Raw genomic sequence first — 22832 nt, 5'->3', positions numbered from 1 at the left:
TCTACCAAGGGTGCCTTTCTCTGCGTGCACACTTCCAGGGATAGAGAGCTCGCTGTATTCCCATCTTCAGATACCTGAATGTTAGTTCTGCTTTATTTCAATACACCTCACTGGGACCTCTCCCCTGCCATCTAGCTCTGTCCCCAATTCACAGGGCCCAGGGTTCAGTCCCAGCCCTCTTCCCAGCCAAGTTGCCCTCCTCTGACCTGGCCCCAGCCTGTCAGATCCAGGGCAACCTGGCTTAGGTGTAAAGCACAGTCCACCTCTTTCTCATGTCCCCCCATCCTGGTTGCTCCCAGGGACAAGCACCAAGCTTGGAGTCAGATAACCCTGGGGCCCAACCCTGTTGTAGTCCCTGAGTAGCTGTGTGACCTTGGGCAGGTAGGTTGGCTCCTTAGAACTCTCTGGGTCTTCCTGTCCTTCTGAGTACTGAGGTCAGCCCACTTTCAGGGGCTGGACCGAGCACTCTGACCCCCAAGCCCATCTGCCATCCCCACAGCCAGATTTGGAAGGAAAGCAGATTAAATCAGGATGGGAAATTTTAGTCTCTTCAAGGTTCCCCTTGGGCCACCCCCTTCTCTGGAGGCCAATCTGACTTGAGGAGACTGAGGAAGGGCAGGCTGATGTCGCTGGCCCAGCCCCCTGCATGTCATCACTAACATCCTAGCCAGCCTGTGGAGAGGCATCATCAGGCTCCTGTTATTAGCTGAGGAAACCAAGGCAGAGTGGTGATGTAATCTGGCCGGAGGCCACACAGCAGGTATTAGAGCTGTAACTTGGACGGGTCTGTCTGGTTCTAAAAAGCCAAATCTAGGAAGTTTGTCGAGACACTCCCCAAGTACAGACTTCTGGGACGGGCCCAGTCCTGGGCCTTCCACTCAGCCCCTTTCTTTGGGGCTGGAGAAACTGAGGCCCATGGAGGAGCCAAGGCCTGCCCGAGCTCCCACAGTAATCGGCCAGAAGCAGTTGTGCAGGAGGCTGGATAAAATTAATTACTGGAGGGGACTCTGGTAGAGGAGTAGGTTTGCAAGACCGACCCGGTAGCTGGGTCAACGCTCTCTTGGGTGGGGCGGGGCCATTCACCAAGGGGCGGGGCCTCCCACGCTAGGCCTCGCCCCTGCCCTGGAGGCCCTGCGGAGCCCTAGCTGGTGAACCCAGTTTCCGAGGAACTTTTCGTGGGCACCCGGCCGCCACCGAGGCCAGGGCGGGGTGCGAACGCGCGGAGCGGCAGCGGCCGCGCTCGCTGAGAAAGTCCATGAGCGCCGTCGGGCCCGGCGGGCCGCCCGGAGGAGGCGACTGCGTCATGGATGAGGCGCCTTTCAGCGAGGCTGCCTTGAAACAAGCCCTGGCCGAACCGTGCGAGCTGGACGCGGCGCTGCTGACTGACATCGAAGGTGCGTCAGGGCCAGCTGGGCTCCGCGCGAGTGGGGCGCGCAGGCGGCGCCTGGCCTTTGTCTCCCTGATCCGGGTGCAGGGCGCGGAGCTTCGCTGGGTCTCTGGGCTGCGCGCTGCGAGCCTAGGTTTTCAGCCTGTGCAGAGCCTTCCAGTGCCCGCCCTGGCGACTCGGGCCTTGCGGCGCTCGGTCCCCTGGAGGCTTGTGGCCGGGACATGTGCATCTCTGGGGGTCCAGGGCCCCGCGCCGCGCGGCCAGTAAGTCCTCAGCCCCTGGGCAGCCGCGGCAGGAGCTTGGGACCCGGGTATTGTGGATGCCCCACCCCTGCTCCAGCCGTGACGTCAGCACGGGGGTTACTCACGGTCATTCCCTCCGGCCCCAGAGTTCAGCTCCGCGAGGGAGCTCTTGCGCGTGCGCACGGCGCGTCCTCCTGTCCCTCCCCGCAGGGTCTGGCTCCCCTTGTTCAAGACCCTCATCGCTTCGGCTTCTGAATACCAGACCCTGTCCTAGGCACTGGAAGTTCACAGACAGACCTAGGCTCCTCATCTTGGGAGCACAAAAATCCCCAAGGAAACCCTCAAACATATTTAATTGCACCTTGGGATGGAGCAGGGGTGGGGCTACTTTGGGTCCAGCTGTGGGGCAAGACCTCTCGGAGCAGACTTTAGTTGAGACCTGAGAGTCCCTTGCCCTGGGACCAGTTGGCAAGGATGTTTTCCCGGCGGAGAGCCTGGCCCGGGCAAAGGCCCTGAGTTTGAGGAGCTGGAGGAATGCACAGGAGGTGAGATTGGGAAGGTAGGCCACAGGATCACCTGGTCTTGTCAGCCAGGGAAGGACAGGCTTATTTACATCTTTTAAAGCAACACGCACTGGTTGTTATACAAAGAAGGGGTTTGGGGACCACCGTGCAGGTACGCATTAGAAGGCTGTTGTCCCACTTTGTAGACAGGGCAAACAAGCTCCTGCAAAGTGTCCTCTGGCTGCTGTGCAGGTTCAGCAACACTTGGTTGATGGGGAAACTGAGACCAAGAGCTCAGGACTGAAACCTCCCATAATCTGGATGGATATGTCCATGGAGCCAGTGGCCACCCTGGGGTTGGCAGAAAAATGCATCTAAGCCACCCACTCCTGCCCTATTTCAGCCTTGCAGAGTAGCCCAGCTGGCTGCCAGCTGGGGGCTGATTGGCTCGCTTTCCTCTGGGGCCAGGCTAGGGCAGGGCCTGAATGGACAGACCCTGATTATGAGGTTTTTCCAAAGCAGCCTCCCCATCACTGAGTTCGGAACCCCAAACCACAGGTCCTGGGAAGATCTGAGCCTGGCTCAACTAACAGTTCCACAAGTGCTAGGCCCAATGAGTCGAACCTGGAAGGCACCATGAACAGGAGGCACACACCTGGGCTTTGGGGTCAGGGCTCAAATCTGGACACTACTCACTTACTTTGCTCTCCTGCACCTCCGAGCCTCAGTTTCCACCTCTGGATAAGAATGTTTCCCTTCCCAGGGGAGTTGAGACAATCAAATCAGAGTAGGTGTATCTGGATACAGGTCTGGCACAGACCTTTCTCACTGACTCATTTATAGAAATATTCTCCCCTGGGACCCAAAGGGCTTGGGCAGCCAGTGGGGGTGGAGGAAACTGGAAATGAGACTAGGCCCCAGCTCTAATATGTGAGAAACAGGGAACAACTGGGGCCTCTTGCTGGGGTGGATGTGGTTTGTCACTGCAGCAGAGGTTCTCAGTTTTTATTCAGACTTTCTGTTCTTTTTCCTAATTACACAACTAATCTCTTTGCATTGTAGAAAAATTAGAAAGCACAGGTGAGCAAAAAGAAGAAAATCTTCCTTAACCCCTCCCCCGCCAGATAATCTCTGTTAATTATGTGGGGGATTACTTCCTGTGTGTATGTACATATTTTTTGGGAATGGCTGCACACTCTTGATTTCCTTTTTAAAAAACAACTTTATTGAGGTATAATTTACCTACCATAAGATTTACCCATTTTAAGTGTACAATTCAGTGAGTTTTAGTAAATTTACCAAGTTGGGTGAGTATCACCAGTTGTAGAACATTTTCATCATCCCAGTAATGTCCCTAATGCCTATTTACAACCCCAGCCCCAAACAACCACTAATCTATACTTTTATAAATTAGAATAGGATCGTTGTCACCTGCTTTGTTCCATGTCAGCAGCCAGACAACAATCAAGTTTTCTGGCTTATCCACCTGGTCCGTTTTGTTCTCATAAACTGGGCTGCATTAGACACCCTGAGGCCAATCTTTGCCCAGAGGGATCCTTGTTTAGTTACATAGATAGGCTGAGGCGCTGGGAGGCGTATTGCTGCTCCAAGGCTGGTGCTTTTGAGACTTTACCCCACCCTCAGCGCTGGGGAACTAGGCAGGTTTGCTAAGGTCTAGAGAGAGGTGACTTGGAGGGTGTGAAGGGCAGGGCGCAAGGGTCTCCAGGTCTCCTGAGAGGAACAAGCATTGAGGGCTGGGCCAGGCAGCGCCAGGATGCAGGATGTGGAACTGGGCAGGACCCAGGAGGCAGTGGGGAGTCTTGGGGACCGGGTTGGAACACGGCAGTGTTGTGCTTGGGTTACATGCCAGAAGTTTCCTCTGGTGGAGGATCACAAGAAGAATAGGGAATAACTGAGAACTTACTGTATGCCAGGCACTGTGCTGACCACTGAGGCCTCCCAAAAAGCCCAAGTGGGTAGGTAGACTTAGGATCTTTATCTTACAGATGAGTGCCTTGAGGCACAGAGAGGTTAAGTGACTTGCCAAAGTTCACACAGCCAGAACATGGCAGAACCAGGATTCGGACTCAGGCTGTGGGCTCTAGAGCCCATACTCTAAGCTCTTAACCCCTGGGCTCCTAAAAGTGAGATTAGAGGAATAGAGTGGGGAACCCAGGAGGCTGCTCCCCATGGGGCTATGCTGGGGCCTGGGAGTGGGTCACAGAGGGGTCAGAGGCTGGGAGGCTGTCTCTCCCTCCCAGCCCAGAGCAGCCTTGGAGTCATGAGACAGGACTGGCACCAGAGAGTCAACCACAGGCCTTGAGCCCTACCCTGCTGGCCCTGCCGCATGCCCTCCTGCCTGCCTTCCTGGTCAAGCCCTCTGTCATGTGAACAGTCTTGGGGCGGAGCTGCCAGCACAGAGTCCTGGGTTCTGTGGGTGAAGGCACTGCCCTGGCCACAGTGCACAGTGGCCTCCGATGAGCTCCGTCTCTTCCCTATGCCTCCTTTCTTGCTCTGTGCTTTGGGGTGTCTAGCGGCCATGGGCAGAGGGAAATCGAGAGCAGTCCTGTTGCACATGTTTGGGATTTTTATTCAGCCCGTGGCAGTTGTCACCTCTCACCGCTGATTAATTGATCAGATCTTGCACGTGCTTCTAAGTGCAGAGAAGGCGACTGCAGATGGGGTTGTGGTGGGCTTGGCTGAGGGGCTACCTGGGCACTCTGCTTTGCCCCAGGCCTTTGCTGGCACAGCTCATTCCCTTCTCTGCCTGGATACCTCCATGTTTACTCTCTGCCTTACCCGCAGGGTCTGCCAAGCTAAGACAGCCTTCCTGGATCTCGCCTCCCCCACCCACTTCTTGGCAGTGCTTTCTTGATCTCTACTGGCCCTGGGGCCCCTCCCAAGGTGTCTGAAGCAACCACAGGGGAGCCTTGCCTCTGAGGTTCCAGCCCATGAATGTCTGGCTGTTTCCTGGGTCCATGCCAGCTCTGGTGGTGGGACACACTGGGGGTTACACTGCCATCCCATGCCTCTCCCCACATGCCCAGTTCTCTCCCTGGTCCCACAAAGCATGGGCCCTCCTTAGAAAACACAGCTTGAGACTCCCCACTGCCCAACTTCGAAATCCTGGCACATAACTCCCCAGTTCCCAAAACATCCATGGCTCCCCAGTGCCCCAAGACAAAATTCCCTGTCTCAGCATGGCATTCAAGACCTGCCCCTCCTGTGACATTTTTCATCCATCTGGAGCCTACTCTTCAAACACTCCCCATGCCCAGACACACTCCGGTATGGCACCCCTCTTCCCGTGCCCCTGTGTCCGGAGGCCCTCAGCGGTATAGCCTGAGAGATACCTCTCCTATCAGACATGTTCCCCTTCCCATCTCTTTTTTCTGCCTCTTGGTATCCAGCCCGCCCCATCTAGGGCAGCAGAAAGCAGAAAGCCCTCCCATGGTGGCTGTGCAGTGCTGTTTTTCCTAGGGAAAGCACCCTGCCCTCTCTGAACTTCAGGGGCCTCTCCTGGAAAGCAGGAGGTAGAGGCTGTAAGATTTGTTGCCTCTGAGCCCCCTGATGCCTCTGAGGGGACAGAGAGAAGCATGCTGGGGGTAGGTCCAGGGAGGCAGGCAGGCAGGTGGCTGGGAGTTACCTCCTTCCCAGTGGTCACCTCGCTGGACATAAACATCCGGAGTGACCTGGTCAGCCCCAGGCAGGGGTCACTTCCGGACAGAGGACTGGGATCTGGACTTCTCCCCACCAATAGGTGCAGCCCAGGTGGAAATGGCTGTGCTAACCAGAGGAAGTGTCTCTGGCCTTGTCTCCTGCTAGCAGCAGGCCCTGTGGATGTGCCCTCTGACCCTGGGAACTGATTAGGACTGTACACATGTGACATATGTCCCATGAGGGGGTGTTTTCAGGGGAGGGGAGAGCCTTGGAAATGGGCATAGGCACTTCTGGGAAGGGGAGTCTTTGAGGCTGGTTCCAGATATGTGATTCCCCTGCTTGCTGGGTTTGGGGTTTGGTGGGAGGTGGGGCAGGGCTGGGGGTTCTTTCCTCCTGGGAGAGTTTGTGGCTTGGAGAGGACCTCTCTGACTTGGAACTCTGCTCAAGCCCCCCACCTCCCAACTCACACCCCAGCTATCTCCCGCCAGACTGTCCCTCCCAGGCACACCTCAGGCCTGCCCCTCTCAGGGCTCTGGGTTCCCCATTCCCCCTGCAACTGGAAGGCTAGGGGTCCAGAGGTCTTCAAATTTAGCCCCTGCGGTGTGGCCATAGACAAGTGGCTTAACCTCTTGGACCTTCAGGTTCTCATCAGTGTGCTGGGAATAATGGAACCAGCTTGTTAGAGTTGTGGCCATCTGGTGAACTCATTTAGGTCAAGGGATTAAGCAGTACATAACACACAGTAGGACCTCAACCAATGCCAGTTACTATTATTATCATTTAGAGCACTTAACCAGGACCGGGCACCTCATATGTTAAACAAATGTTAAACAAATGTTAGCAGCCGTTATCCAAGGAGCCTGTGTTGGAAGTTTCTAGGATGTTCTGGACTATGGTGCCAAGTTCTGAGCATCTACCATCTGGTGATTCTGGTCTGTGTGGGAGACAAGGTGGGGCTGGGCAAGGCCAGTGGGGAGCCCCCTGCCCCTTCCCCACCTTACCCCTGAGAAACAAGCCCACTGTCTTGAAAAAGAAGGAGACGAGAGATGGAAAGAACCCTAGATATGCGGTTGTCATCTTCTCGCCCAGTGTATAGGCCTCAAGACACCTGACTCACCACAGGCCCCACCCAGCCTGGCCCGGGCCCAGGGGCTGCTGAGGAGCTTAAAGGAGCTGGAGACCTATGAGAAGCAGCTGGGAAGCCAGGCCCTGCAGGGATTGCTTCTCAGGCAGAAGAAGCTATTGAGAAGCTGCGCTGCTGAGTCTCAGGCCAGTTGTTGGTTCTTTACACAAAATGCCTCAAGGCAGCCTTGGAAATTCAAATAAAGCACCTTGAAGGTTCCTGTCACACACCTCTTGGGACTAAACGAAACAGCCAAAAGTAAATAAAAACAATAAAACCCAGCACTGGCAATGCTATGAGGAAATGGGACACATTACAGGGGAGGTTGTAAAGGGGTTTATCTTTTCCTGAGAGTAGCCTGGTGTCTCTAAAACAGCATGCTGCCTTTGAACCACACATCCATTTCATGTTTAAAACAGGCTGCAGGGAAACAATCCAAAAGGAAGAAATAGATATAATTTATGTAAAGAAATGCACAGCACTATTTAGACTGGGAACAGTTGCTCACCAGCAGAGATCTACCCCCAAAATTGCCACTGCAGCAGGCCTATGGGTTGCTTTTTAGCTGCCAGAATGGTGAGTGCCTTGAGCCCACACCTAGGACAAGATGTCTGAATTGGAGCTGACCAGCATCTTGTGTAATGGTCATCTTACAGGTCACATTCAGGGTGCCTCGGTCCAAGCTTGGTGTATGGAGTGGCATAGATGAGGGAAGGGCCTGAGACGGTGACATCAGAGCAAGTTTTGGAGGAGGTGGACCAAGGGTAGTGGGAAGGGCATTCCTGGCAGAGGGAATAGCCTGGGCAAATGCATGGAAGCATTAAATGGCGTGATATGTGCAGAAAGCAGACAAGGAAAGTGAGGCTGAGCGAGAGCTGAAGAAGTAGGACTCAGATGGCAGAGGCCAGCAGTGGGGTGGTGGCTGGCTACCCATCCAACCTTTAATTAACTCTGAACCCCTCTGAGCTCAGCCCTGTGCTGAGTACTGCTGGGGTCACAGAGTTGGTTCAGACCTCGGCTCTGCCTTGAGGGGCTCCCAGCTGAGCCTTACAGAGCTTTGTTTTGTCCCCTCTACACACACTTCCTGACCCAAGACAAGTGGTGACAGCAAGTCAGACAGAACCAAGCTGGAGTTGGGGCTCCTGTTCCTGGCAGGCTGGGGCTAACAAGTGTGGGCTCTGGGGTTGGTGGGCCTGTGTGAGCCCCAGGTTCTCCACTTCGCATCTGTGGGACCCTGGGCATGGGGCCACCCTCTGAGTCTTAGTTTCCTCTCTGTCTAGATGTCCTGTCTCATTCCAGGAAGGGCTGGCACACCCTGGGGCAGCCCTGAGAGCACAAAGGGTAGCGTGTGCCCCTGCTGCATATATGACCAGCTGAGGACGTACAAACTTGCTGACCTGAGTCCTCAGGACGATCAAGGAGGTGCTGGTGGGAGCAGCAGGGGCAGATGGCAGGCAGGGTGTAGCCCCAGCTTCCTAGAGTATTGGGTGAGCGCCTCATTCCCACCCTGCATCCTCCATCAAGCAGGCAGAGGTCCCATGAGCCATGCCTTCCTAAGTGGTAGTGCTGCATATATAGTTTACCATTCTTCACAGTCATGCAACCTTTGTGTCCTACACTGTGTAGGACCGTGTACAAATCCCTTTCCTGCCCGTTCCCTGGAGAATTGGTGTCGTTGGCTTAGGTGACAGTCAGACCTGGTTTGGAATCTCAGCTCCTTGGCTGCCTCTCTGACCTCCATCCCCCTCCTCCCCAACAACTACACTGGCCTCCTCACTGTCTCGACATCATACCAAGCTTGCACCCACCTCAGGGCCTTTGCACTTGCCATTCCTTCTGCCCAGGACATTTTTTCTCCCTCCAAGCTTACTCCTTCATTTCATTCAGGACTTCCCTCAGAAAGGCCTGCCCTGACTACCTCATCTACAGTGGCCCCTCACACTCTATCCTGCCTCAGTTTTTTCATGGTGCTAACCACCACCAACACCCACATTCCTCCATGTACTTGCAAACCATTGGTCTCCCTCATTGGAACATAAGTTTCACAGGGGAAGGTCTTTGTGCTGTGCCCCTGTATCCTGTCTACACACAGTAGACAGGAAGGGGCAACAGATATTATCAGAGAAATAGATCTGGGCTTCATGCACCAGGCCATGTTATGGAGGTGGTGAGCTCCTTGTTCTGGGAAGCAGGTAAAGCAGAGTTTGGGGTTCGAGGCCTCATGCAGGTTAGATAGGTTGTAGGCTCCTGTGATGGTCAAAGCTGGGCTCCTGCAAGTTCATGGGGTGGAGGCCTCCCAGGATTTCTACAATGGCCTCTCAGAATAAACAGGCCAGAGAATAAAAGGCTGCCCCACATCTACCTTCAGAGGAAGGTTTGAAGGTAGAGCCCGGGAGGGAGGGAGGGGGGTTTCAGGTTTCCTGTTGGGTCCTGATAGAATCAGGGCAGGAGAGGAGGGAGAGGAAAGAGGAATCCAGGCTGGGGGAGGGGACAAGGAGGGTGAAAAATGGGTGGGCAGGGGGAGGATGGGCCCACTGAGACCCAGAGTCTGTGCCTCCTCCTCTTCCCTAGGTTCAGAGCGCTGGCAGGAGCCACATGTGTCTTTTCAGTCTGCCTTCATGCAGGACGCCCAGGGCTAGGCTGCCTTGAGGATGGTCCACAATTGGGGAGCCATGGCCAGCCTTTTGGACCCGAAGTCCTGGCTCCCATGGCCAGGACAGGGTGAGGCAGGAAAGGAGCTTCCTTAAACTGCACCCTGGTGCCTCTCCTGCCTCACCCTAGTCCCAGCCCTGTTAACTCTGCATAAAACAATCTCCATCAAATGGATATGGAGCTCCGACTTGAACATTCCAAGTGTCAAGCAACTCACCACCCGACTTTCTAGTTCTAGACCATTGCAGAGGGACTAACCTTCGTTGAGATCTTGCTCAGGGGTGGGTGCTTCACACACTTGCTCTCCTAGAATCCCCCCTCGGGGGACCAAGGGTGGAGGCTCAGAGAGTGGGGGTGATCTGCCCTGGATTACATAGCAAATGAGGGACAGAGGGGGTCTGCCCCCTTGGCTGTATCTGGGGTGTTGGAGGGACCGTGTGGCTGGCTCTGGAATTTTCACCCCCCAGACTTAACCCTGACATGGATCTTCTCCTGGAGATGGGAGTGAGATGGGGGCTGGTCAGGCCATGAGTTCAGGGGATAGCTGGCCCCTCCATGTGCCACCAGGTGCCTTGTGGCACCCAGAACCTCTTCCTTGCTGTGTCCTAGCTTAAACTGTCATCAGCCCCAAGGCTAGCCCTCCCCTTGGAGCCTTTCCTGACTCCTGCTACCCTCAGAGGGTCAGTGAGTGACTGTCCTCTTCCACCTACCTCCTCAGTCTGGATGGGACTGGGGCGGAGCACAAAGATGGGAGGAATGGAAAACAGAGGCAAGAAAATGTGGTGAAGGGAAGAGAAGGATGGGGCAGGAAGTGGAGGGGCCTCAAAAACTGGGGAACACAGTAAGGAAAGAATGGAGCCGTGAGGTCTGCTTTTAAAACTCGAGCCTGAACTCAGGCCTGTCTTCCTTGTTTTCAGTTACTCAAAGTGAGGTCAGGGCCTGTACAACAGCAATGTTTGCTTGTGTGTTTTTGGGGTGAGGGAGAGTGTGAGCACCCACAGGTGGAGGAGAGAGGGAGATGGAGGTGATAGAGAATTCTGTTGTCCTTGGCACCCCCTAGAAAGCCACGGAAGGACCTGGAAAAAGGGGAACTGAGTGTGTTTGAGGAAGATGAGGCCGAGTTTCCTCATGTCGCCTCCTAGAGAGGGAGAGCAACCGGGGCTAAGAGGGCTCTAGCCCCCTCCCCCGTACCCCCCAGCACCATCTGCTCAGTCACCGTGCCTGCCTGCCTAGGATTTGACCCCCCTCCTAGATGGCAGGAGCCTGGGAGCAGGAGGAAAGGTAGCCAGTGCTATGGTTGGAGGTCTAGTCAGGCCTTGCTGTTGGTGGTCTTGCTTTGCTTGGTCACAAAAGCCAGAGCTGGCAACCTGGGCTGCTGGCCCGGCACTGTGTGTGTGTGTGTGTGTGTGTGTAACTCTGACCTCACACAGAAGGGGAGATAGGCCTGATACCTCCTCACAAGACCCTCAGAGCCTCGCATTTTAGGACTGACACCCCGCTGTCCTTACCTTCTCTCCTAGGGATTGGGTAGCCTCTTGGCCTCTTGGCCTCGCGGACCCTATGGTGAATACGTGAGTCAGGCTTTACCTGGGGACTGCTGGGGGACTGTGAGACTTTGGGGGGCAGGGAAGATTTCACTGACCTTCTGCCCCTCCATCTCAGACCCAAATCCCTCTGCAAAGGGACATCTGTGCTGGGAGTCAGGAGACTGAAGTATTACCTGGATGCGTATCTGGGGTAGGGGTTTTGCTTCCTAACTCTGGGCCTCAGTTTCTTGGCAGTGACCTGTTATCAAGGGGCTCTTGGGGTGGGGGGTGGCCCTATGCTGGAACTGCCCCAGGAAGGGGAGTTCCCTGTACCCACCACAAAGCAGCCCTTGGCCTTAATTAAGAGTTCCTGGATACTGAGTGCCGAGCTCCTATCTCCCTCTCTCATTGCCAGGGAGATGTGCTTGTCCCATTTTCTGGAGGATTAAACAGGCTTAGAGAGAGGGAGACCCGCTCAGGGTGCCAGTGAGCCAGTAATTTCCAACACAGTGAGCTCCAGGGGGTTCAGGCATCCCTGCCCGGGTCCTTCCCGCCCTGTGCTCATTCCGCCGCACTTGGCGGAGGTGGTTACTGAGGTGATGGGAGCTGGGGTGGGAGGTGCAGTGGCCGCCAGTAACCCCGGCGATGTCGGCGCCTAGCGGGTTAAAGGCCGGCGCCCGCGGGTAACCTCGGCCCCCTCGGCGCGGCGGGTGAAACCGGAGCCTGAGCCGCTGTCGGGGGTGCGGCGGGGGCCGAGGCGGAGCCCTAGTGAAGCCGTGGCACGGCCGCTGATTGGCCACGCGCGCTCACCCCATGCCCGGCCTGTGGCCCGGGGAGGGCGGGGCCTGGCGTGGCGGGTACGCGGGGGCGTGACCAGCGGGCGGGGCTGGGGGCTCGTTCCGCGGGCTTTAAAGCGCTGCGGAGCCTTGACAGGTGAAGTCGGCACGGAGACCCGCAGGCCAGCAGCCTGGACTCCCTGAAGGGGTGGCAGGCGCCGGCCGCAGAGCCATGGATTGCACGTTCGAAGGTATTTTGTGGAGGACCCCCACCCCTTCATTACAGAGCCTCCATCTCCGCTGCGAGGTCACTCTCCCCGGTTCCCTAGAGGGGGGCCTCTGTGAGTGGTGGCTGTGATACTCAGAATAGGAAAAAGCTGGTTTCCTAGGGGGAGGTGTACCAGTTCCCAGATCTCACCTCAACGTTTGGAGTGAGAAATAGGTGGCTTTCCCACATCCTCTGCTACCCTCTGGGGCAGAGGGGAAGAAGCAGAGAGGAAGACCAGTTGTCCTTCTGTCACTCAGGGGGCCCCTCTTTTGAGGGGCATACTTGGGCTCTCCAGGCAGACAGTAGGAGCTCTGGATTGTCCAAATCCGGGATTCCAGCCCTGGATTCAATCAGTTTTCTTTCTGGGCCTCAGTTTCACCATCTATCAGAAAAATTCAGTGAGAACTGGGGTGAGGGATGGGAGACCTGCAAGTGAAAATACTTTATGATCCGCATAACCTGGGAGCCCACAAAGTGTTTCTGTTTGAGGATCCAGGAGTCTGAGCCTGGCACCCCAATCTTACTCTATTGTAGGCCATAGGGAAGTCCCCTCCTGCAGTAATGTTCCTGCCTGGGTACCTATCAGTAGACAGGAGTCCCCACTTTGTGCCAGCTGCGTGCCCAGCAAAGCCTTGCAGCAGCCCCACCAAAAAGGGTTTAATCTTTTTCGTTGTACAGATGAGGAAACAGACCCAGTGAGGAGGCTATTGGCTCAGGCCCCACCTCAAGTCAGTGTGGACAGGGCTGGGAGCTCAGTCTGGGGACCTTGGGGGCACTTGGGGCTCCCAGGGTTGTGCTGCTGGGTCCTGCAGAGCACTTTGACCCAGTGAGTAGCTGTCCCCAGTGGGTTAGAGGGCCCCAGGTTGACCCAGCAAGGCTTCTAGTCGCCAGCTGGAGCAGAGGGCCTGTGGCCAGGCTGGGGCTCTGGCGGGGAGTGTGTCCCAGTCTGTATGAGGAGGAAGGAGTTAGGATAGACAACATTTGCTTTTATAGAGGGGAAACAGAAGCCTTGAATGGCTGGGTCCCGAGGCTGCTTGGCTGCAGACAGACTCTGGGCTTGTGCCCAGACCATGCAGAGACATACTAGTTGGCACACACGTGGCCAGCAGCTGGCTCTGCCCCAAGCCTTGGTCTGTTCTACAGAGGAATGGGGTGGTAATGGCACTCTGAAGTCCACTGTCTTGGGCCCAAGCCCCAGTTCTGCCTCAGCCTAGGTGTGGGGCAAGTTAAGGGGCCTCATGGGGCCCTGGCCCTGCTTGGCACTGACCTTGTCCAGTTGTTGCAAGGACTATCTGATAACATGTGAAGCACTAGGCATTGTTCCAGATGTCACAGGTGCCCAAGAAATGGCTGTGTGTCTGGGAGCATGGGCTCATGTGGGTAGCATGGCTTGTACATGTACAACAGTGTGGACAAGGGGTGTACAAATGTATCATGCCCTGTACAGGGCCAGCCCTTGCCCTGCTGTCGCTCACACAACCTCTTCTCCTTTCCCCAGACATGCTTCAGCTCATCAACAACCAAGACAGTGACTTCCCAGGCCTGTTTGACCCACCCTATGCTGGGGGTGAAGCAGGGGACACAGACCCCACCCACCAGTCCTGAAGCCAGCTCCCGGGGCAGCTTGTCTCCACCTCATGTCACAATGAACTTCCCACTCGAAGCCTTCCTGGGAGGACCCAAGGCAATGCCCCCACCTTTGTCCCCTCCCCAGCCTGCACCTACACTGAAGATGTACCCATCTGTGCCTGCCTTCTCCCCTGAGCCTGGTATCAAGGAGGAGCCAGTGCCCCTTACCATTCTGCAGCCCCCCCCCCCGAAGCCCCTGCCAGGGGCCCTCCTGCCCCAGAGCTTTCCAGCCCCAGCCCCACCGCAGTTCAGCTCTGCCCCTGTGTTGGGCTATCCCAGCCCTCCTGGAGGCTTTTCCACAGGTAAGGGGACATGTGGAGGGAGGGGCACAGCAGGGGCACAGGGAGAAGGGTCTCCTGTGGTCTCAGTAGAGGAATTTGCAGGCTTTAGAAACTGGGTCTCCTCTCTGCTGCTTGAGACGCCCCCATTACTAGCAGCATTTGTGTCCCCGTTGTTGGGTGAAGCATCGCCTCCTACTCTGCCAAGGTATCCACACCAATGCTGCCTTTCCAAAGACACATGCCTGGCTGGAAAGTTAGCACATTTGCATCAGAGCCCCAGGCAGGGGCTGTCCAGATAGGAAACTGAGGCCACAAAAGGTAATGACTCATTCAAGGTCACTCAGTGATAGGGTCCTGAGGGTCAGGTTGAAAGTGGGTTAGGGCAGCTTGTGCCTGAAGCCCCAGTCTTCACTCTACAGGGACCCCTCCAGGGAGCACCCCACAGCCGCTGCCTGGCCTGCCAGGGGTCCCGCCCATCTCCCTGCACACCCAGGTCCAGAGCGCAGCCCCTCAGCAGCTGTTGACGGCCACAGCCACAGCCACAGTGGGCCCTGGAACAACCACTGTGACCTCGCAGATCCAGCAGGTCCCGGTAAGGGAGTTTGGCCAGGCATTGGGGAGGTGGCAGCCCCTAGACCAGAAACACAATTCATAGCTGAGACCTCCCCCATCCCCAGGTCCTGCTGCAGCCCCACTTCATCAAGGCAGACTCTCTGCTCCTGACAACCATGAAAACGGATATGGGAGCCCCCATGAAGGCAGCCGGTATCAGCTCTCTGGCCCCTGGCACAGCTGTGCAGACAGGGCCCTTGCAGGTGGGTGGCTTGGGCAGGGTAGAGGGTGTGGGGTCTGCACACACACATGCCCTTCTGGTAACAGTGCCTGGCTCTGCAGACCCTGGTGAGTGGCGGAACCATCTTGGCAACAGTGCCGCTGGTAGTGGACGCTGACAAGCTGCCCATCAACCGGCTGGTGGCCAGTGGCAAGGCCTTGGGCTCGGCCCAGAGCCGTGGCGAGAAGCGTACAGCCCACAACGCCATTGAGAAGCGCTACCGCTCCTCCATCAATGACAAGATCATCGAGCTTAAGAACTTGGTAGTAGGCACTGAGGCGAAGGTATGGGCAAAGACATGCACAGGCACAGACTGGGGCGACCCTGGGGAAGAAGGCAACTGGGAGGACAAGAAGGACTGGGACTGGGCCTGGGCAGACAGGACCTTGGGCTTCAACCTTGGGCTTCAACCTGCTTGGGCCTGGCCAGCTCCATTTAAACTCTGGCCAGCTAAACTCTATGGGGGAGCCCCTGTATAGCAGGGGCTATTCTAGGCACTGGGGATACAGCAGTGAACAGACAGACAAAAATTCTGCTGTTGAGAAACAGACGTTTTAGTTGGGGGATGACAATAAACAAGATAAGTAAGGGTTAGAGTGCACCAGATGGTGATAAGTGCTATGGAGGAAAATAAAGCAGGAAGAGAGTTGCACATCTGAGTCAGGTGGTCAGGGAAGGTCTCACAAAGGTGATATGCTATAAAATAAAGACCTGAAGGAGGTGAGAGAGTGAGGCATGAAGATATTAATAGCAGTTAGCCAGACACTGTTGTATGCATTTTACATATTAATCTTTATGCCCATACTGGGAGGAAGGTGGTTCTAAGGAAAGAACATTCAATGTAGAAGGAAGAGCAAGTGCAAAGGTCCTGAGGCAGCAACACAGCTTTGCAACACAGCAAAGCAGTCCTGCCCCCCTTGCTTAGGTGCCCACTTGCCAGGTCTGACTGGCCTCCTGTGCTGTCTCCCTCCTACCCGCTGCAGCTGAATAAATCTGCTGTCTTGCGTAAGGCCATTGACTACATCCGCTTCCTACAAGAGAGCAACCAGAAACTCAAGCAGGAGAACTTGGGTCTGCGTACTGCTGTCCACAAAAGCAGTGAGTCCTGGCCTCCCATCACCCCTGGTTCTGGCCCCACCTCCAGCCCTGGTCCACCCCTGTCCCTGACCCTACAAGGGTCCTTAGCCTCTCCTTTGGCCCTAAACTGCCCCCAGAAGCTAGGCCAACTCCCAGTCTCCCTCTACCTCCAGGGCCCTGAGTTGATTTGGCTGGGATGGGGTCTCTAGCCTTCATCGCCAGCCCTGCTCTTTTCTTACCTACAGAATCTCTGAAGGACCTGGTGTCAGCTTGTGGCAGTGGAGGAAACTTGGACGTGCCCATGGAGGGCATAAAGCCTGAGGTGGTGGGCACACTGAGCCCACCACCCTCGGATGCAGGCTCACCGTCCCAGAGCAGCCCCTTGTCCCTTGGCAGCAGGAGTAGTGGCAGTGGTTGCAGTGGCAGTGACTCAGAGCCCGACAGCCCAGTCTTCGAGGACAGCCAGGTTGGGCCCTGCAATGTGGTCCCTTTCTGTCTTCCAGTGATATTCTCTGAGCACTAGGACCGGATGAGGAAGAGGCCCCTAACATATCCTACCTCCCATTTTATAGACAGAAAACCCAAGGCCTGGAGCCATGCGGGGTCCCACAGGAAGGCTAGGCAGAGCTGATCCTTCCTTTCCCGAGCCATGCTCTCTGGGCCACTCCTGCTCTGTCCTCACCACCCTGTCTTCCCCCACCAGGTAAAACCAGAGCAGCTGCCATCCCCCCACAGCCGAGGCATGCTGGACCGCTCCCGTCTGGCCTTGTGTACACTCGTCTTCCTCTGTCTCTCCTGCAACCCTTTGGCCTCCCTACTGGGCAGCTGGGGTTTCCCTGGCCCCTCCTATGCCACCAGCATCCACCAGGGTTCTGTGCGCAACATGCTGGGCACTGAGGACAGAGGTAGGACGGCCCAGGATGGGTATCTTTGGGAGAGAGGTGGCAATCAGGACGCTGGAGTGTGTAGACCCTAGGCCTGTGGGCTTGGGCTCTGCATTTCCTGAGAGCTATGTTCCTAGACTTCTGTCTGTCCCTAGATGGCCCTGGCTGGACCCCATGGCTGCTGCCCCCATTGGTCTGGCTGACTAACGGGATGCTGGTGCTAGTTGCCTTGGCGCTTCTCTTTGTCTACGGAGAGCCAGTCACGCAGCCCCACTCGGGCCCTGCTGTGCACTTCTGGAGGCATCGCAAGCAGGCTGACCTGGACTTGGCCCGGGTAAGGGGTTGGACCCTGGGACACGGGGCTGGAAGGTAGGCAGAGAGGGACTGAGTGGTACCCAGAAAGGTGCTGGGCATCACCCACTATTCCCTGCCCTCTGGGCATACTATGCATCTGCCCTGTCTTCCAGTCTTGTCTACTCTTAAGATCCCCACTGGTGCTTGGGGGCCCAGCCCAACGTTCGTGGAGGACACGGGTCATGGCGGGGAGCTCAAGGTGGAGGGATCTTCAGAGCTAGGGGGATATTCTGTGCTCGGGATGTTCTGACCCTGCTTCACCTGGAAAACCCTAATCCTCAGGGAGACTTCGCCCAGGCTGCCCAGCATCTGTGGCTGGCCCTGCGAGCGCTGGGCCGGCCCCTGCCCACTTCCCACCTGGACTTGGCCTGTAGCCTGCTCTGGAACCTCATCCGCCATCTGCTGCAACGTCTCTGGGTGGGCCGGTGGCTGGCAGGCCGGGCAGGGGGCCTGCACAGGGACAGCGTTCTGCAGGCAGATGCCCATACCAGTGCCCGAGACGCGGCCCTTGTCTACCACAAGCTGCACCAGCTTCACACCATGGGTATGACGGGTAGGGAGCTGGGCGTGAGGGGCTCCTGCTGCCTCTGCACCACACCCTGGCCTCATGCCCTGTCTGTTTTCCAGGGAAGTACACTGGTGGGCACCTCACTGCTGCCAACCTGGCACTGAGTGCACTGAACCTGGCAGAATGTGCAGGGGACACTGTGTCCATGGCCACCCTGGCTGAGATCTATGTGGCTGCCGCGCTAAGGGTCAAGACCAGTCTCCCGCGGGCCTTACATTTCCTGATAGTGAGTCGGTGGTGGGCTGGTGGGGGCAGGGCTAGGGACTTGTCTTTGCAGCTCTGACCAGCAGCTCCCTGGGGAAGGGGCTGCACAGGATGAGGCACTTGGTCATGGCCTGGGCTCCAGGCCTAGCTGGGGTCTCAGCCCATGGTCTGGGTTGGGGCCCCTGCCAGGGTCCAGTGTGACGGCCCATCTTCCTTTCCCTACAGCGCTTCTTCCTGAGTAGTGCCCGCCAGGCCTGCATGGCACAGAGTGGCTCAGTGCCGCTTGCCATGCAGTGGCTTTGCCACCCTGTGGGTCACCGTTTCTTCGTGGATGGGGACTGGGCCGTGTGCAGTGCCCCGAGGGAGAGCCTGTACAGCTCAGCTGGAAACCCAGGTGCTCTCTCACCCTGTGCCCATCTTCCATCCCCCTCCTTAGTCCCCCATTCCCATTTTTCATTCTCATTCTTGCCCCATCCCTTGTCCCCTAGATCTCTATAGATGCCCCTGCCCACACCTGTTTGTTACCTGGCCATCTGTTGTTGCTTTGTGGGCTGGGTCTCTCTCAACTGGGGTTCTTCAGAAGCAAACAGGGAGATAGGGATCTGGGGGCAGGTGTTGATTTGGGAAGCGATCCCAGGCAACACCACTGCAGTGAGGAGGTCAGACGGTAGGGCCAGAGCTGGTGAGGGTGTGTTATGGAACAGATTACACTGTCCGAGGTAGGTTATCCTATCCAAGGGCAGGGGCAGGGGTATTTGTCCACTAACTTTCATCTGGGCCAGAGCCAAGCCCACCCGTGTACCCAGGAAAGAACCGCTGGTGTAGAGAGGGGAATATGGAGAGTAGGGGACCTTCCCTGCCGCCCCATTGACCCATTCCTCCCCATAGTGGACCCCCTGGCCCAGGTGACTCAGCTATTCCGTGAACATCTCTTGGAACGAGCACTGAATTGTGTGGCCCAGCCCAGCCCCAGCCCTGCATCAGCTGACGGGGACAGGTGAGTGTTTCCAATACCCCCCACGAGACAAGAACCCTCCACCACAGGGTCTGGGAATGGCTGTGTCCAGGGACTTGTGGGGATGGTCAGAGCCAGGAAACTATCCACTCACTGTATGGCCTCAGGTAGATCTCAGCTCCAATCTGGGTCTCGGTTTACACCAGCCTGGCAGAAGGAGACAGTGGCACTTTGTAGAGCCAGGAAGTCAGGCCATGCTGTGGTGGGGAGGTGAGGAAGGCCAGTGCCCTCCCCAGGCTCCCAGGCTCCCAGGACCCCTGTCCCCTGTCCTAATAGCCAGTCTCTCTTGCTACAGGGAATTCTCAGATGCCCTTGGGTACCTGCAGCTGCTGAACAGCTGTTCCGATGCTGCTGGGGCTCCGTCCTGCAGCTTCTCCATCAGCTCCAGCATGACTGCCACCACTGGTGAGCCCCAGGCCCCCCGCCCTGTGACTCCCTGCTCAGCCCGAGCTCCACAGGAGCTGCAGTGTGGCAGTTTCAGGGAGCACCCCCCACCCCACCCTGTTCCCTGTAGGCACAGACCCAGTGGCCAAGTGGTGGGCCTCGCTGACAGCTGTGGTGACCCACTGGCTGCGGCGGGACGAGGAGGCAGCTGAACGACTGTACCCACTGGTGGAGCACCTGCCACTTGCCCTGCAGGAGTCCGAGTGAGTGCAGGCCAGATGCTCCTGGCCCTCAACACCATGCCCCCCACCCCGCACTTTTGTTCTGTGCAGTTGGGATCACCACCCTTTCTTCCCCATGAAGCTGGAACCAGGGCTGTGGGGAGCTCAGTGAGGGTCTGTGGCGTGGTCTGACCATCACTCCTCTGCCCTGGCCCCAACAGGAGACCCCTGCCCAGGGCAGCTCTGCACTCCTTCAAGGCTGCCCGGGCCCTGCTGGGCCGCGGGAAGGCAGAGTCTGGCCTGGCTGGTCTGACCATTTGTGAGAAGGCCAGTGAGTACCTGCAGGATAGCCTGGCCACCACACCAATTGGCAGCTCCATTGACAAGGTGAGGGGCGGGGACAGGGGCCTGGCAGGTCCACGGGGTCACAGCCTTTCCACTCCCACACCCTTCTCTGGGCTGCGAAAGACTGTGGGGTTAGCCTGACAGTCCAGTACTGGGGGCCCAGCTGGCCTTGCTTTTGGCTAAGGCTTGGGTCCAGGGGAGAGTGGTTGCCCCCATACGGCTTCAGTTTCCCCACCCCCTGGAGGAGGGGTGGGGTGAGTGGTGTGGAAGGGCCCTCCTTGGAGGCTGCTTCCGTGGCAGGTGGTGGGCGTGGGGGCCTGGAGAGGCGGGCGGCCCCGTGGTGCATTGCTGTTGCATTGCATGTGTGTGAGGCGGGTGCAGTGCCTCGGCAGTGCAGCCCGGAGCCGGCCCCTGGCACCGTGGGCCCCCCCACCCTTCCCCTCTGAGAGCTGGAGCTCCCCCCGTGACCCCTGCCCATCACCCCCAGGCCATGCAGCTGCTCCTGTGTGACTTGCTCCTTGTGGCGCGCACTAGCCTGTGGCGGAGGCAACAGCTGCCTGCACCAGCCCAGGCCTCACAGGGTGTGGGCAATGGAGCCCAGGCCTCTGCCCTTGAGCTGCGTGGTTTCCAGCGGGACCTGAGTGGTCTGAGGCGTTTGGCGCATAGCTTCCGGCCTGCCATGCGAAGGGTGAGTGTCCACAGGCCCATCACCTCAGTGGGGACATGAGGCAGCTGGTGCCAGGAGAGAGTGGGGGCCTGGCCTGAGCCCCTGCTCTCCTGGCCCCCTCTTGCTTAGGTGTTCCTACATGAGGCCACGGCCCGGCTGATGGCAGGGGCCAGCCCCACACGGACACACCAGCTGCTGGACCGCAGTCTGAGGAGGAGGGCAGGCCCCTGCAGCAAAGGAGGTGAGAGAGGCGGAGGCCCTTGTAGGGGTATGTGTGGGCGCTTTCCTAGCCTTGGTGGGAAGGGCCCAGACGGGGTGTGCTGGATGCTGAGGGCCACTGTGTAACAGAGACTGGGGACCTCGTGGTGGTTATCTACCTGAGAAATCCAATGAGGTGACTGTATTTTGTGGAATACGTGACTATGCAAGTGTGTCTCTGAGTGTGTTCCGTGCCCGGCCCTGGAAAGGGTCTGAGTCTTCGCAGGTGTTGCTAAGACTGAGGTGGGGAGGGCAAGGACAGGGCCTCTGGTGGGCTCTGCAGCCCACCGGGCGTGGCTGGGCCTTAAGCCTGGTCCCCACGTGGCCCCGCCCCCTGACACAGCACGTGTGTGCGCAGGTGCGGGGGTGGAGCTGGAGCCCCGACCCACGAGGCGGGAGCATGCCGAGGCTCTGCTGCTGGCCTCCTGCTACCTGCCACCCTGTTTCCTGTCGTCTCCGGGGCAGCGCATGGGCATGCTGGCCGAGGCAGAGCGCATGCTCGAGAAGCTAGGCGATCGCCGGCTGCTGCACGACTGCCAGCAGATGCTCATGCGCCTTGGCGGCGGGACCACTGTCACCTCCAGCTAGATCCCTGCCGGCTGCCCGGGCGCCAGCGTCCCTGTCTTGAGCTGCCTCGGTGCCCTTTGGCTGTGTCCTGGGCCGGAGCCTCGACGGCCAAAGGCAGCGCCGGAGACCCCGGTGTGCACCCATGGACTACATTGTTTCGGCCGGCGGAGGGTGGCGGGAGAATGGGAGACCCTGGAGGGCTTTTGCCTCTTGCCCTGGGAGGTCAGAAGGGGTGCGACCCCGCCGCCACTGCCTGCTCCCCATCGGGGCGAGCGGCGGCCAGTGTGGTGCTGACCTCTGGTGGCCGATCGGGGGACTGCAGGGGCCGGTCCGGTCGGTGTCACCTCTTTGCTCTAAAGGCACGCAGTGGCTTTTCCTTCTCCCGTCTAAAGGCAAGACCGGTACATGTCATTCAGCTGAGGGGGGCTGATTTGGCTTTCCCGGACAGCAAGGGGGCCCTGCTCCCAGGCGCCTCTTTCCCTTCTGGAGAGATCTGTACATAGTGTAGATCAGGGCGCGCCAGTCTCCTTGTCTCTGAGGCTTACGTGTTACTGTGCCTTTTGCAAACTTTATTTTCATAGGTTGAGTTTTGTACAGAGAATAAAAAAAATATTTATAATCTGGATTTTGTTCCTTTGGGGAGGAGGGTGTGTGCTTTGCTGATATACTTGCCAACCAGAAGGGGTCCTTTGGGCCTTCCCGCAGCACCCTGGTTGACTTCCCACATCCACCCGTCATAAGGGATTAGATTCCCCCTTCTGATGTTATGGGATGTCTGCAGGGTATGACCTTAAGCTGACCTGGATTCCACTGATGTGTGGGCCATGTTTTCGGGCCCCTAATCCTTAGGTTCATTATGGTCTCACCTGCTCCCTCACCTCCCAGCTTCTACCCTCACCAGCTAGTTCCCAGGGTGACATGGAGGACAACTCAGTGTCGTTAAGGATGTTGACAAGAGGAGCTACAGCCTGATAGCCCTGTATGTGTGGGGTGTGACTCTCACCTTTCCCACCTTGTTCCTGGTCATCTGTCTCACACCTGAGGAAGCCTACCCTCATCAGCATCTGAGGCTGCATGGGGGAGGGGGGTCGATTTTGCAGCAGGGGCTTGTTTCCTGTTCCTGCAGAAACTGCCAGAACCCCTAACTCCCCATTTGTGCCTCCTGAGCTTTCCCCTTTCTTTCTACCCCCCACCTAAAGACTGGTCCCTCTCCCAGCGGAATCTGGTCAGAATCCATGGGCTGCAGACTTCCAAAACAATTGTTGTATCTTTATTGACTTTTTTTTTCTGAATGCAATGACTGTTTTTTACTCTTAAGGAAAATAAACATCTTTTAGAAACAGCTCGATACACACAATCTTCAGTGTGAAGCAATATACTAATAAGAACACTAGTCGTCTTAACATTTA

General features: G+C 57.2%; 1 protein-coding gene across 1 annotated transcript; it reads left to right on the top strand.

Annotated features, from left to right (window-relative positions):
- Positions 1–1103: 1103 nt before the first annotated feature.
- Positions 1104–22765, top strand: SREBF1 (sterol regulatory element binding transcription factor 1). Its single transcript, XM_019656644.1, is given in 20 exon segments — positions 1104–1394; positions 13636–13727; positions 13729–14068; positions 14467–14639; positions 14725–14862; positions 14942–15163; positions 15863–15977; positions 16202–16422; positions 16660–16861; positions 16996–17174; positions 17477–17738; positions 17822–17988; positions 18192–18360; positions 18855–18963; positions 19277–19386; positions 19496–19628; positions 19808–19973; positions 20419–20619; positions 20728–20839; positions 21215–22765. Coding segments are annotated over 20 exon segments (3480 nt in total). The 5' UTR covers positions 1104–1255; the 3' UTR covers positions 21445–22765.
- The last annotated feature ends 67 nt before the right edge of the window (positions 22766–22832 follow it).

The sequence above is a fragment of the Hipposideros armiger genome, unplaced genomic scaffold (genome assembly GCF_001890085.2).
Source record: "Hipposideros armiger isolate ML-2016 unplaced genomic scaffold, ASM189008v1 scaffold_264, whole genome shotgun sequence".
NCBI lineage: Eukaryota > Metazoa > Chordata > Mammalia > Chiroptera > Hipposideridae > Hipposideros > Hipposideros armiger.
The sequence above is the reverse complement of the archived record's forward strand: the minus strand, read 5'-3'. Positions and strand labels throughout refer to the sequence as shown.